This window comes from Mus pahari, chromosome 5 (assembly GCF_900095145.1).
Source record: "Mus pahari chromosome 5, PAHARI_EIJ_v1.1, whole genome shotgun sequence".
Classification (NCBI taxonomy): domain Eukaryota; kingdom Metazoa; phylum Chordata; class Mammalia; order Rodentia; family Muridae; genus Mus; species Mus pahari.
The window spans coordinates 143,752,486-143,767,875 of NC_034594.1; the positions used below are offsets into that span (position 1 = coordinate 143,752,486).

At 47.8% G+C, this 15,390-nt stretch overlaps 2 protein-coding genes across 3 annotated transcripts in view; both read right to left on the reverse strand.

Moving 5' to 3' along the window:
- Window positions 1-2,699, reverse strand: part of Fcer1g (Fc fragment of IgE receptor Ig) — a 5,071-nt gene extending 2,372 nt beyond the window's left edge. Inside the window, exons 1-2 of one of the 2 annotated variants that reach the window (XM_029539091.1) lie at window positions 2,666-2,699; window positions 2,221-2,337 (exon numbers count right to left, since the gene is read on the reverse strand). In XM_029539091.1, the coding sequence (XP_029394951.1) occupies window positions 2,221-2,269 (49 nt within the window). In that variant the 5' untranslated portion in view covers window positions 2,270-2,337; window positions 2,666-2,699. Of the gene's footprint in view, window positions 1-2,220; window positions 2,352-2,665 lie in introns of those variants that run through there. The other variant, XM_021199187.2, reaches the window with a different exon arrangement.
- Window positions 2,700-2,896: 197 nt separating this feature from the next.
- On the reverse strand, window positions 2,897-14,951 carry Ndufs2 (NADH:ubiquinone oxidoreductase core subunit S2). Its single transcript, XM_021197645.1, has 13 exons — window positions 14,638-14,951; window positions 13,670-13,776; window positions 8,815-9,005; window positions 7,251-7,371; window positions 6,681-6,868; window positions 6,485-6,562; window positions 6,257-6,342; window positions 5,956-6,075; window positions 5,135-5,264; window positions 4,610-4,705; window positions 4,371-4,454; window positions 3,307-3,364; window positions 2,897-3,126 (listed from the first exon to the last, which is right to left on the reverse strand). The coding sequence occupies exons 1-13, from the start codon at window positions 14,730-14,732 to the stop codon at window positions 3,089-3,091; spliced, it is 1,392 nt and encodes a 463-aa protein (XP_021053304.1). The 5' UTR covers window positions 14,733-14,951; the 3' UTR covers window positions 2,897-3,088.
- Between the last annotated feature and the right edge of the window lie 439 nt (window positions 14,952-15,390).

A 15,390-nucleotide genomic window follows, 5' to 3' on the forward strand; every position in this document is an offset into this window, starting at 1 on the left:
CGGCAGCTCTCCTTTCAGTATTGTGGTTCCTCTGGCATCATTGAGCACTTGGTCTACCTCAAGGACCCATTGGAGTTTACTGGGCTGAAACAAAAAAAAAAAAAAAAAAAAAAAAAAAAAAAAAGCCTCAGCCCCGAGGGGGAGGGTAGAGGGCAACCGTGGCAAATTTCAGCAGAGAAACCACAAGGGCATGTCTCTGCTGAGTCCTGTGACCTGTGGCTGAGGGCTGGACAGGAAGGATGTGAGCTGGGGAAAGGAGGCATCTTAATTACTCTAGTATTGGTCATCTCCTCAGCCTCACTGCTTGTTGTCTCACCAGACACTTAACGATACCAAAAAACAAACCCAAACCAAAGCGACTGCTTTTTGAGGCTCTAGAGATGCCATTGGCTTTGCACGGGAAGCTGGATGGTGACCACAGCTCCAAGGAAGGACGGCAAACTAAGTTTAAAATATGGATTCCTCCTCCTGCTAGTCTGCCCTGTTAATCACGATAGGCTTCCAAGAAGGGAAGTTTGTGCAACTAGAAATAAAAATTTTAAAAAGCATCACACAGGAGCTGAAAGAGACGGGTTCTATAATCCCAGCACTTGGGAGGCTGAGGAAGGCGTCGTCGCCACGAGTTTGAGGTCAGCCTAAGCTACATAGTGAGTTCCAAGACCAGCCTAGGATAGCATGAAATCAAACAAACTGCTGGTGGTGGCACACACGACTTTGATCCCAGCACCTGGGAGGCAGGCAGGTGGATCTCTGAGTTGGAAGCCAGCATGATCAACAAAGCAAGTTCCACGACAGCCAAGGCTACACAGAGAAACCCTGTCTCAAGGTAAAAACAAAACAAAAACAAAAAACACCAACAGAAAACAAAAACAACAACAACAAAACAAGAAAACCCCCAAATCACACAGGAACTGAACGTGATAGCTCATACAACTAACTACACGAGGTTAAGGCAGGACAATTGTGTATGATGCCAGCCTGGGCCATATCATGAGATCCTGCCTCAAATGCTTGCACAGGATCTGGGCTCCAGAGACTGAGCCCAGTCTTATCAGGAGCGATAATCCAATGTTAGCCTGCTGTTGGGACCTTGACATTTTTTTGCATTCCTCAGCTGATGCATGAGTCTCTAAGACCGGGCACTTCATACTGCCTGTCCTCTTATCGGTTGACAAAATGGTGAAGCCCTGCCCACTTCCACACAAGTCAAGTAAACTAAGATCAGTAAAATTCTTTTTGCTCTACAGCACTCACACTCATGATATTGCATAAATCTCAAAACTACCCTGTGAAAGATACATCAACTTCACCATTTTATGGATGATGAAACCCAGGCATTCAGAAAAGCTAAGAAAACACTCAGGGCCAGAGTTGAGTAACAGACTTGAAACTCAAATCTAGGTTTCCTGCTCCCAAAGTCTGTGCTTTTCTCTGTGATCCCTCCTTCCCAGTCATTCTCTGTTTCCCTAAAGTTTAACCCCACCTCTGAAAAGAGCCAGCGGCCAATCAGCAGTGCTTTTCAAAACTCCTTACTGGGCATAGTGGTACAGTCCTATAAACCCAGCATTTGGAAGAAGGCAAGCTGACCAGGAGACCAAGGTTACCCTCAGCTAAATAGGGAGTTTCAAGGCTAACGGGCTACACGAGTTCCCCCTCACACCAGGATCGACAGACCACACAGTAAGCGACGCTGAGGGGGTTCACAGGCAGAGCAGGACCTCAGCACGCTGACGACAGACTACAGGACTCCATGCTCTGCTGCCTACGTTATCAGTTCAAGGAACGGCGTGGCCCTCACCATCCCCAGAAATGGTGTTCATTTCTATTTTGACTCCCCTGCCTTACTCCCAAGCACAGACAGGCCCTTGCCTATATAGAGGATTATCCAGTTAGCTAGATACCAGCTCCCAACAGTACATCCTACGGTGTGGCTGATCAAGAAATGTAACTTTCCTAAAGCTGCTCTCCGTGCTGTACAGGGTTTGTACCCCTGACAAACCCACCCTTCATATAGGCTCTAAAGTCAGTATGGAAAGAAATAAAGAGACAACAAGGAAAGAAATAATGGCCGTGCCTGGGTGGGGACCCAACAGGGCTAAGTTCAGAATCTGCCTCAGCCCTGGTCGGCTCGCCCAGGGCCAGCCTTCTCCTTCCATCCCCAATTCCTGCCCTAGATTCCCACTCAAGGCCAGCTAATGCTCGCTGAAGCCTTCCCCTTACCTGCATGTTCCACCAAAAGGAGCAAGAGCAAGATCACGGCCGAGATCATCCTGGTCGCGCTAGGGTCTGCGGCGCTGGGAGCTGGTGACCGCTGGTGATCGTGCTGCACTGACAGAACTGCGCAGCTGTGCCCACGAACAGTTCCCTGACCACAGTTCCCTCCTTCCTGCCACGCCTTCCCCCACACTTTGGCCCCTTCCCCTTCCTGTACTACAGACCAGGCAGCTCCCGGAAGGGCCAATTTGGGGAGTGGAAGATGTGGCCTCTAAGCCTCAACCTTTTCGGGGACCAACCTAAGCCACAGAATGAGCAGACTTTCGTGCTAGGGAAAGGTTGTCTATATCTGCCATATTTAACCACCCATCACAACCCACCACTCAGAGGCATGTATGTAGGCAGCAAATTGCCCTTAGAGACTCCCTTAGACCCCCACCATAACCCTTACCTTCCTATCTGGAACTTTACATACCCATTTGTCATTTGAGTTAGCAGTTTTATAGATACCAAGAGGGTCGGCGGAGCAGGAGGAACTGAGGGGAAAGAGGAAATGGGGAATGGAGAAGTGGAAAGAGCAAGACTCAGAGAGGGGGGTGGAGATCAGCTGGGAAAACTAAGATCTAAGTCAAAGAAATACAAAGTGAAAGGCAGCAAGACACCAAGAAAGACACATTACAAGTGAGCTTAGGGGCCAAAAGGTGGCTAATTTAATGTCTCCTTTTCTAGTACATGCCCAGAAAGCCTGCACAGCTAAGTGCGAGTACGTGCACACTTGTTTACACACGCGGAGACACACAGCCTTGTCTCCCACCAGACACAGGCCTCGAAGCAGCAGCTGACAGGCAAGGCAGCTTGAAGGCGGTGCTTTTGTTCATCGGTCTATTTCTCCAAACACAATATCCTGAGTACCTGAAAGGTTACAGAATGAAGTGTTATCACTAGAGGTCCAGAGTACAACGTCCAAGAAACTCAGGCCCAGAGGCCAGGACACAGTCTATACTGAACAGGAAGTGTCTGGTTTTTGCTCCCATACAGAATCCTAAACCCCTTGTCTTAGACATCTTACTATATAATAAAAAGGTCTCATACCTATGATGGCCACGACATCTGCCAACATGTGTCCCTTAGACATCTTGTCCAAACCAGCCTGCAGAGATGGGGGTGGCAACAGTGTTAACCCAAGTCTGCAGAGAAGAGCTCTTCAAAATCTCACCCAAAGGCCGGCCGGCCGGCATTGAGTATACACAGTTAACCTCAGCACTGGGGAAGGCGTTCATGAGTTTGAAGCCAGCCTAATCTACATAGAGAATTCTAGGCTGGCCAGAGACCTTGTCTCTGTCTCAAAACAAATCAAACACCACAACAAAATCCTCAAATAAACTGGGCACAAGAGCTCATGTCTGTTACTGTAGCACCTGAGAGTCTAAGGCAGGAGGATGACAGTGAATTCAAGGAGAGCTCTCACACGGGTTCCAGGCTAATCTGGGTTATGTAGCAAAACTCTGTCTTGAACAAACAAATGAAACAAAACAAAGCTTTACCGGGAGCTGGGTGTGGAGACTCACACCGGTAATTCTCAGACCTGGAGGGCTAAGGCAGGAGATACTAAGTCTGACCCCAGCCTTGGCTACATAGGGAGTTCTAGACACAATAGGGCTGTATAGCAAAGTCCTATCTCAAAAAAGCCAGGGGCTGAAGAAGTGGTTCAGCAGCTAAGAACATGTACTGCTCTTGCAGAGGACCCACGATTGGCTCCCTAAACCAACAACAGGTAGTTAGTTGGTTGTCACCTGTAACTCCAGCTCCAGGGGATCTGATGTACCCTTCTAGCCTCTGCAGGCACTTGCTCTCATACACACACACACACACACACACACACAAATTAAAAATAAATACTAGCCGGGCAGTGGTGGCGCACGCCTTTAATCCCAGCACTTGGGAGGCAGATGCAGGAGGATTTCTGAGTTCGAGGCCAGCCTGGTTTACAGAGTGAGTTCCAGGACAGCCAGGGCTACACAGAGAAACCCTGTCTCAAAAAAAAAAAAAAAAAAACCTAAATAATTTTAAATGATAGCGAAAAAAGAACTACAATACTCAACCAAGGTCAGTAAATTATTAATGTGCTGCAGTTAGAATCACTGGGATTGTCTTACCAGGTGGGCAAAACCGGGAGCCTTGATCTTACACCGATAAGGGCGGCTGCTGCCATCGGATACCAAGTATACCCCAAACTCTCCCTGTCCAAGGAAGAAAGTTGGATGCCCCATTAGTAGGAAAAGCTCTCTGCCACCAAACCCTGCCTGGCTTCCCTTTACACCTCTGTGACTAGTGAAGGAGTGCTTCGTCCGCTGTCTGCCTCTGGCCACCCACTGCACAGAGGCCCCCCCCTCACCTTAGGGGCTTCGATGGCGGTATAAGTGGCTCCTGGAGGGACTTGGTAGCCCTCTGTATACAGCTTAAAGTGATGGATCAGTGACTCCATGGACGTCTGAAGGAAGGAAAAGGAAGCATCAAGAAACCAGATCCAGCCGGCTGGATCTGCTGCTGGTGGCGCACGCCTTTAATCCCAGCACTTTGGAGCCAAGTTTGAAGCCAGCCTGGTCTACAGAGTGAGTTCCAGGACAGCCAGGGCTATACAGAGAAACCCTATCTAAACAAAACAAACAACAGAAGGAAACCAGATCCAAGCTCTAGCCTTGGGCTTTCCCCTGAGAGACAGCAATCTCTAGACTTCAGAGACTAACAGCCCACATTTAGGTCATAGAGAGTGAAGAAGGAATAAACGATGAACACTTGCTCTGAGAGGCTGAGTCTCAGAAAGTTAAACAGAAAGGTGGGATTAAACCTGAGGCCCGTGCTCCACAGCTACCCGCCCCTTGCAAAGATCCCACAGTTCTTCCCTCTCCCTGAGGCCAACCTTCATCTCTGCCCGTTTAGGTGGGGACACTTTGGCGTCATCAACCTTGATCTCCCCGGGAGGCATCTTGTTCAGACACTGTTCAATGATTCGCAGGGACTGGCGCATCTCCTCCACACGACACAGGTACCTGAAATGATGAGACAGACTCAGAACAAGAGAAAGCAGACCGAGGGGTGAGCAGGAGTCTGGATGGGAGACCTGAAACATGGGCAGTAAATGGTCCTCAGTTTCCCCTGGCACAGTCCCTCTGCTTGGCATGGCTGCCCATACACACCCTGAAGTGCCTGGATTCTACTGGTAAGTCCTTCTCCAAATCACCTCTCTCTCTCTCTCTCTCTCTCTCTCTCTCTCTCTCTCTCTCTCTTTTTTTTTTTCAGAAGGTGGTCTGTACTCTCCCCTCCTTACCCTCACTCAGAGTTTGGACTGCAGAGTAAGGGAGTCGAATGGAAAGATAAACAAAGAGACCGGCAGTAGCAAATCTTACTCAGGGTCAGTAAACAGGAAGAGCGCTGGGTCAGAAGGATTCATACTCCATCACGGCAGGCTAATCCCTAGCTTATGCTTCAGCCTTCTCAGCTACAAATGCCGGTCCAAACTAGTTCCAAGATAGGACGGTGGCGCACGGAGGGTGGGGGGTGGGGCACTCTGATTTGGTATACGTGGTGGTGAAGCATACTGGGGATTGTGAATGCTAAACACACACTCTACCAAGTTTAACACATTCCACGAGCTGCTACAGATACTAGGAAACAGAGCAAAGGAGCCAGCAGAGAGAAGCCAGGCAAGAAGGAAGAGCTGAGCAATGATTCAAATCTTACCTATCGTAGCAGTCCCCTCGAGAACCAACAGGAACATCAAACTCCACCTGGTCATAAACGTCGTAGGGCTGGGTCTTCCGCAAGTCCCACTGGATGCCTGAGCCTCGGAGCATCACTCCACTACAGGGCATAATGGGCATAGGACCGTCCCCCGCAAAAAAGGACAGGCATGCCTCCCACCTCCCTCCCCACATCTGGCTATGGAACAGAAACTCTAGGCATGGAGAGGATAGTACCAAGCACACCTGAGACCAGACCCTGGGCAGCAGCCTGGGCTCTAGCTTTCTACAGCCTCTCCTACCTGAATCCATAGTTAAGTGCGTCTTCTGCTGTTACAACCCCAATGTCGATTGTCCTATTTCGCCAGATTCTATTGTTGGTCAGCATCTATGGATGGAGAAGTCCAGTATGCTACTATTCTTCGTGACAATCTCAAAAGCCTCAGTACGTATGCACCGCTGGGTACTAAAACCCCACCAGCCCTTCTGGGAGATAAAGGTGGTTTTTCCCCCGTCAAGTTCTGTCTTACCTCCTCCACCTCATCAATCCGAAGAGAGAAGTTCTTGGAAAATTCATAAATGTCATCCATAAGCCCAAGAGGTAGGTCCTAGAAGCCAAGTGGTGATTCTTGTTACAGCACCCCTTCTCAAAAGGCTAGAGTTCCGTCAGTCCACACTGCCCTCCAGTGGTCACAGAGGAAAGAGGCCAGAGAGCAGCTCGCTCACCTGGTGCACTCCTCCGGGTCGGATATAAGCAGCATGCATTCGGGCTCCAGACACCCGCTCATAGAACTCGAACATCTTCTCTCTTTCTTCAAACATCCAGAAGAAAGGAGTCATGGCACCAATGTCCAGGGCATGCGTGGTGACAGCCATGATATGGTTTAAAATCCGTGTGATCTCTCCAAAGAGCACTGTGAGAAGGAAAGACAGGGAGTGATGGAAGGGGCTAGAAAGATGGCTCGGCAGAGAAAGGCGCTTGCTAGCAAGTCTGGAGCCCACATGGTAGGAGGGAACTGACTCCCCAGAAGCTGACCTCTGACCTCTCCACACACGCCTTGATGTATACTGCTTCACATTCACACACACACATAGTAAATAAACAAATGGTTTTTTTTTTTCTTTTTTCTTTTAAAGAAAGAAGTATGTGGGACCCAAGGACTCATCCTACATCATCCAGGAATCATCCCAGATCATTCTGGGTGGAATCTGGAATCTAAATATCAAAGCTGAGTCCAGTGCACTTAAGATGCCTGTGTTCAACAGTGGACAGCAGAAATAAAGAGCAGAACATACCTCGGATCCACTGTGCCCGGGGAGGAGGTTGGATGTTTAGCAACTTCTCCACAGCTATCGAGTAGGCCTGTTCATTACACATCATGGACACATAGTCCAACCGGTCAAAGTATGGAAGGGCCTGGGGAAACGGCATCAAGGTCACATCTAACAGACCAAGGAGTCCACTGCTGCTAGAAACCTTCCTCATGACAGGCACTAGACGTTAGTGCTCACCTTTAGAGCCTTCAGCTAAGCAGGATGAAATGTCCCCCAAATCACTACCACGCTGATTTAAAACTAGCATAAAATGTTTAAAAACTGACTATCTAAAATGATTGGAGATTTCCCATTACTTTGATTTATCATGTTTGACAATTTCCATGGTAAAAATACTCTTACCATGGCCAAATTTTAAGTTATCAAAATGTAACTAAACACACCCTTGAAACACACAGCCCAAAATTACACAGTATCTTCAAGATACAGATCAACTGTCTCTATGGGTTTGAGGCCAGCCTGGTCTACATAGTGAACTCTAGGATAGCCAGAGCTATATAGGAAAACTTTGTCTCAAGACAAAATGCCAAAACCACACACATGAGAGAGAGAGAGAGAGAGAGAGAGAGACAGAGACAGAGACAGAGACAGAGAGACAGAGAGAATTATAATCTAATTTCTAATAATAATTTCAGCAGCCTCGGCCTTCTGAGCCAGTGTAGCTGACTTCAGCACTGAAACCTTTCTCAGAGGGTGCCTTATACTTTTCCCTCCTAGTCCCTTACAGTAACTTTAGCCCAGAATGTCAAGAAAGCTAAGTCCCAGCTGCCTACTAAGTCAGTTCCAGCTTCCAGGAAGAAGGCGGAGTTAAAACCCTCCCTGGGACAGCCTGTTCTGGTCCTGGTGTCATTAGTGACGCAGGATGATGCTACAGGAGTTAACCCATGAGAGCTGGGACCTGAAGCCACCACTGCTTTGGCTCCCTGGAGGAAGTCACAGAGCTGGGTCTAAGCCCTTATTCCAGGGCCTCTCTTCATAACAGTAATAATAAGAAAAAAAAAACAAAAACAAAAAAACCCAACCAACCAAGAAGCAAACAAAAGCCACCTTTAGAATCTATTCCAGATTCAACTCCTTCCAATCTGACCTTCAACTATTTAGGTCACACAGTTCTTCTACGACAGCAAACTCTGTCACAAACCTCCTCCCGTCATTCTGACTCACTGAGTGTTTTGAAAACAAATCAAGAGGGTGGGAAGACACGAGAATCAGCCATTAATACAAAAGAGCTGACATCTCATTCCCCCTTTTCTGCCCTCAGGGACACTCGCTTTGACCAACTCATAGGAGAGAAGAGAAACTGAGGCACTAGAGCAATGATAAAAGGCCAGAAATCGGACAGAGAGAAGCTGGGAGGGGACCCCAGCTGCCAGGTCAGGATGCTGAAAGAACCCATCCAGCCCCACATCCTTTAACACCTTCTCCACACTCCATTCAGCTCTGCTGAGCTCGAAAGCATTAACCCCCACCAATCAGGGCTCAGCTACCCCGGCTGCCATCAGCGGGCCCCTGGTCACCTCCACACCTGCAGATAGGTCTTGTACTCAATGAGCTTCTCCGTGCCTCGGTGCAGGAGCCCGATGTGAGGGTCACATTTCCGAACCATCTCTCCACTCAGTTCCAGCACGAGTCGCAGGACTCCGTGGGCTGCTGGGTGCTGGGGCCCAAAGTTCAGGGTCATGTTGGTCACCACTTTTTCCTTCAAAACGTCCACATCTGAGAAGTGGGAAACAAGTCAGGGCTGAATGATAATTCCCTTGGGGATCCCCTGGTACAGCTCCCCCACACAGCCTCCGGCCCACCGTTCCATACCTTGTTAGCACCCTCATTCCAATAACTAGGAAGATGGCTAACAGATGGGAAAAGGAAAGGAAGTTCTGAACATTAAGGGAGATCGTTAAGTACATATAAAGGCCCCAGGGCGGTGGTTCTCAACCTGTGGGTCGAGACCCCTGTCAAGCACTGCTTTCATGATCACCTAAGACCATCAGAAAACACAGATGTTTACATCACAATGTATAAAAGTAGCAAAATTACAGTTATGAAGTAGTAGCAAAAATAATTTTATGGCTGGGCGTCACCACAACCTGAGGAAGTGTATTAAGAGCTGCAGTGTTAGGAAGGCTGAGAGCCACTGCCACACAACATCTTTTACTTTGCTGTGCTGAGGATAGAACCTAGAGCACTGCGTCCTGGGCACGAGCTCCACCGCTGAGCTATCCTCCCCCTCTCTCAGACAGGACCTCACTAGGTTATCCAGGATGGCCTTGAACTCATTCTGCAGCCTACACTAGTTACAACTGTGCCTCAGCCTCCTGAAGAACTGGGTTTACAGACCTGTTACCAGGCGTGGCTACTATTCTTCTTCTGTGTGTGTTTGTATTTTTGTTTGTTTTGAGATAGGGCTTCCCTACTGTAGCCCCAACTGGCCTAGAACTCCCTGTGTAAACCACAATGCCATGAATTCAGAGGTCTGCCCGCCTTCGCCTCCTAAGCACTGGAACTAGAAAGGCATGTGCTACCACAGCTGACAAACATTTACTAGTTTCATTTTTTTTAATGGGTATGTGTGTGCCTGAGTGTGTACATATGTGTGCCACGTGTGAGCAGGAGCCCACAGAGGCCAGAAGACATCAGATCCCCAGAACTGGAGTTATAGATGGTTGAGAGCCAATGTATAGGTGCTGAGAATTGAACCTAGGTCTTATTCAAGAGTTGTAAACCACCGAGCCTTGCCTCCTTATCTGTAAGTATCATGATATATCTAAATGTATCTGATAAATGGACAATCAGTGAGACGTACATACTTAAGCTCAGCACGGAAGTGCATGCCTTTAATGTCAGCACAAAGAGGCAGGCAGATCTGTGAGTGCAAGACAGCATGAAAGAGAAGCATTACTACTGAATGACAGGGCTGTTCACTGTTTTGGAGACTGGGTCTCATGTAGCTCAGGCCACCACAAACTCACTACACCACTGTGCAGTTGAAGGTGGTAACCTTGAAATTCTGATCCTCTTGCCCCTACTTTCTGAACACTGAGAAGTCCAGTTTATGCCAGCCTGGGTCTCAAATCCAGGACCTTGTGATTGCTAAATAGGCACTCTATGAACTGGACTACATTCCCAGCCCAAAAGGCAGGGTTGGTTCTGTTTGTTCTGTTGTTGCCTGCAGTGTCTTTCCACATAGCTCTGGCTACCCTGGAACTATGTATGCCCACCTGCCTCTGACTCCCAGGCGCCAGGATTGAAGGCGTATGAGATCATGTAGTTTTTACTCTCAAGAAACCGACACTTTTGAGCCAGGCTTGGTTGCTATCATCTTAGTGCTCAGGAGGTGGAGGCAAGCAGATGCTTGGTCTACATGATGAGCAAGGCTCCAAACCAGCCAAGGCTACATAGCTACATGATGAGAGCCTATCTCAAAAAATTAAATAAACAAATAAGAAGAAAGAAACTTAGACTTTAACTTGTAAACAATGACACGTGAAAGCTAGAAACAGATGAAATTTGTAAATTACCAGGCAGGGTTTACTGGGTCAGGCATGATGGTGCTTGCCTTTAACCCCAGCAGTGGGGTAGGGGGAGAGGCGAGTGATGTAAACCCTCTCAAAATGCCCAGATCTAACACAGGACAGATCTAAACAAGAGGGATGACGATAGCTGAGTATGGAGGCACACACCTTTGATCCCAGCACTTGAGAGGCAAATGCAAGCTGATCTCTGTGAGTTCGAAGCCAACCTGGTCTATAGAGTTTCAGGACATCCAGGACTACAGAGTAAGACTGTATCTCAAAAAAGGGGTGGGGAGAGCAATAGAGAACGGACATCAGGAGTGAGGACGATGGGATTTTAAAAGGAAGAGCTGATGAAATGACTGACAGCTGAGAGCACCTGCTGTTCGTGTAGAGGAGCCAGGTTTGGTTCCCAGCATCCTACACAAGTGGTTCACAACCACCTACGACCCTGTTCTGGGGGAGGTGATGCCCTCTTCTGTTCTCTGTAGGAAACTGTACACACATAACTGTCCTCATAAAACAGCCTGGTTTGGGCTGCAGAAATGGCTCAGTGGTTTAGAGCACTGACTGATCTTCCAGAGGTTCTGAGTTCAATTCCCAGCAACCCATGATGATGCTCACAACCTGGTGTACAGATATGCATGAAGACAGACCACTCATGTACATAAACAAATCTTTTTTAAAAAGCTGCCTGGTACATGTATGGACAAGCAAAGTCTCATACATATAAATAAAAAATTAAAGTAACCTAAAAAAAAAAAAATTAAAAGGGAGGACTAGAACGACGTCTAAGTTGGCAAGAGCACTTGTTGCTCATGCAGGATATGCATGTTCAGTTCCCAGCACCTACAAGATGGCTCATGGGATAATTTCTTGTGCTGCATTATGTAATCATTGTATTTTTGCACTCAGAAGAGATTTAAGTGTAAGCCAACTTGGTTCTGTCATTTTATGGTTGTTGTTGGTTTTTTTTGTTTGTTTTTTTTTCTTTTTTATTATTTTTCTTTGTTTTGTTTTGTTTTGTTTGTTTGTTTTTGGTGGCTGGAGAGACAGCCATGGGTGCTGGGAACCCAACTCTTATATTTTTGGTTGTGAGCCTAGCCTTTAATGGCTGAGCCATCTCTCCAGCCCAGTTCCTGTCATTTTTATGAAGCACTACCTATCGCAGTACTTCTCCATCACCTTCTGATTGGTTTAGTAAAGAGCTGAACAGCCTATAGTAAAACAGGAGGGGAATGGCGGAAGTTCCGAGCAGAGATAGGAACTCTGGGAAAGAGCCAGAGGTAGGAGATTCGCCTGCCAGAGGAAGAAACAGTTACCAGAACACAGTGAGAGGAAACTAACGGCTCACGCAGCAGAGCTTAGATTAGAATAAATGGGTTAATGAGATTATATGAGCTAACTGGGAAATCACATCGCTAAGGCCTGAGCTATAATAATTGTCTCTGTCATGATTGGGTGGTTGGCGGGCTGAGACTATCCTGTGATGGGCTGATAATCATTCATAACTGTAGTTACAGAGAGGATCTGACGCCCTCTTCTGAACTCCATGGGCACCAGACACACATGTGGTACATAATCACACATTCAGGGAAAACAGACACAGGCAGATACATCTAGAGACTTGTTTTTAATTAAAAAAGAGAAATGATGGAAAAATCTGCATGGTGACCTAATGGACAGATATGGAGGACAAGAGAGAGAAAAAAACCAAGATGACTAAGTGGTTTCCATACTGAAAAACAATCTGGGTGCCACTGATCAAAACCAAAGGATCAAGAGGGAAAGTAATCCCAGCGTATGGGAGGCTCAGGGATCCTGACTGAGGCAAGACCCTGTTCCTCCTCCCCCCTGCCACCCCTCACCCGTGTGTGTGTGTGTGTGTGTGTGTGTGTGTGTGTGTGTGTGAGAGAGAGAGAGAGAGAGAGAGACACAGACAGAGACAGAGACAGAGACAGACAGACAGACAGACAGACACGGTATGTCTGGTGCCCTTGCAGGGCAGAAGAGAGCACCAGATTCCCTGGAACGGGAGTTACAGATGATTATGAGCTGCTGCCATGTGGGTGTTGGAATCTGAACTCAGGTCCTCTCAAAGACCAAGTGCCCTTAACCATTGAGCCATCTCTCTGTCACAAGACCCCGTTTCAGAGTATGAAAAACAAAAGAGCTAAGTTGTAGTGACAATTTTAGAATTTAGGTTTCTTTAAAAAACAAAACAAAACAAAAACAAAACCACACACAGAAATGTTGTAGGAATGTGCTTTCGTTTTAATCCCAGGTGTGGGAATGTGGGCTGCTTCGGAGTGTCTGCAGCAGCTGACTATGATTTGCCTCTAGCAGAGGCGTGGTTTTCCCAGCTGCAAGTAATTTCTGTGTGACACTTGGAATTCTGAAAACTTTTCAGGGGTATATAAACACCCCAAGAGGCGGGGTGGTAGCTGATGGGTACTCCGGGGTGTGGGTGGGGGGTTGGTAGCAGTTTTTTAGTAGCTCAAAGAAGAAACAAAAGGAAAGAAATTAGATTTAGGGGTCTCTCTCTCCGTCCCCCCCCACACACCTCTTTCTTTCTCTCCTATCTAGTGATAAGGAGTGAAATAGGGGAGGGGGTAAAGAGTAGGAAAAAGGAGAACCCACAAAATAGCAAAGACCTGCTGCACTAGCTGGGCAGTGGGGGCGCACACCTTTAATCCCAGCACTTGGGAGGCAGAGGCAGGTAGATTTCTGAGTTCGAGGCCAGCCTGGTCTACAAAGAGAGTTCCAGGACACCCAAGGCTACACAGAGAAATGTTGACTTGAAAAAAACAAACAAAAGACATCAGCAAAGATTTCTGACAACTTGAAACAGCAGCTCTTTACACTCACCATTCCAAGGAGGAGGTTTCCAGTGGGCTGTTTCCTTGGAGGGGTACATGACAGCTCCCGAAAACTGCTCTGCCCATTCTATATCTGGCTGCCACTGCCGAGCGCCTCTGAGGAATTAAAGACATGGGGGCATGAGCAGTATGCATGGCTCCTCCGTTCCTAGTCACTTCTCAAAATATGTTTTGGAGATTATAATGGATTCACAACATTTGTCCCTTCCCTTTCCGCCCCCCCCCAATATGCCCCTCCCCACTCTCCTTCAAATTCATGCCTTTTTTTTCACTAGTTATTATTGCAGGTATATATATATATATATATATATATATATACATATATATTTTTGTATATATTTTTATATATATATACATATATACATTTGTATATACATATATATTCCGAAATATCCTATCCACTCTTATGTGAGCCCGAGGAAGGCTGGCCTGAATTGCAGAGCTGTATTCTTCAATGCCAAGTCACTGACACATATATTTGGGACATACAAAGCTGGGGTCGAAGCTCCTTCCTGAATATGAATGTTGAGAACATCACTGATCCATGGTACACCTAAGGTGACTAAGAGTCAGGGAGTACGGAAGGCGGGAGGAGTGAGGGAAAGAGCAAATGCATACAAAAAAGAGGGAACTGGGGAAACAGGGCTCAGAGAAGAGGGGAGTCTCTCTGGATATTGGGGGTACTCTCTAGTCATTGATTTGAAGGGTAGGATATGTCATCCCACATAGTTCGCTTCTGACAAAAATAAAATAAAATAAAAAACCATCCCCCTTATTTCCCATCCTCTGCCACAGGAGGCTGGCTGGACCTAGGAACCTAAGAAATCTGGTCTGCGTGAGGAGGGTGACAGGCCTGGGTCATTCTCCCCTCAGGGGTCACAGAGCCCTTGAAACGTCCTCAGACTGGAGACACTGCAGTTCGGCAGAGAACGCACGTAGGGGCCGCCTCCTCCTCACCTGCTGGGCTGACTCGGCAAGCGGATCCCAGACCCGGGCCGCAGCACCGGGGCTCCGACCCCGCGGAGGCAGCGCAGCGCCCTCAGGGCCGCCATCTTTCCCGGGCTGCAGAGCGCAGGAAGGAGAGCCGGGCGGAAGTCGCCCCCGCGCGCCTCCTGGTGGGCTTCCCTTCGAATCGCCACAACGGAGTCCCCATCTTGGAAGCTGGCAGGGAGGTCACTAGCGAACGGAACAACATCCGGATTCCGCTTCTCAGCTACACTTATGCTTCAATAACGACGGCTGCTGTCATCTTTAGTAAGGGCGTCCCTCCCTGGCGTCTCTGGGCGGGAGAGAAGTTAACTGCTGTCTCCTGGGGCAGCTTCGCGCTGAATCCAGCCCTTCCCGCTAGGGCCATTCTCTGCGCTCCCGCTAGGTCCCCTACGCACTCTCTGTATGGGCGTTCCTTGACTATTCCCATCTTGGTCAGTCTCCTGCAGTAGTCTTGCTTTCCGACTGAAGCCCCAAGTTTTGATGACTATCTCTTTACTACGAAATCCAAAAGTGTTCATTTCCAGAGGTCCGGCATATCGGACTTGTGGGAAGGGACTCAAGTGCAGTTGGGCAAGTCACAACAAACACGGGAATACACAACCAAGGCCAGGAGCTTCGGTGGAGCAAGGGTGCAATTGGTGCAAAGATTAGGAAGCACCATTTTACAAATGGGAAGGGGAAATGCTCTGACAGTGACTCTTTTTTTTTTTTTTTTTTTTT

What these genes read in the sequence shown, in the direction of transcription:
- Ndufs2 (XM_021197645.1), bottom strand. Translation starts at nt 14,732, where the DNA reads ATGGCGGCCCTGAGGGCGCTGCGCTGCCTCCGCGGGGTCGGAGCCCCG. An exon ending in CCGGGCACAGTGGATCCGAG is followed by an intron (nt 6,869 to 7,250) that starts GTATGTTCTGCT and finishes TCCTTCTCACAG; the next exon opens with TGCTCTTTGGAGAGATCACA. An exon ending in AGATGTCGTGGCCATCATAG is followed by an intron (nt 3,127 to 3,306) that starts GTATGAGACCTT and finishes GTAACCTTTCAG; the next exon opens with GTACTCAGGATATTGTGTTT.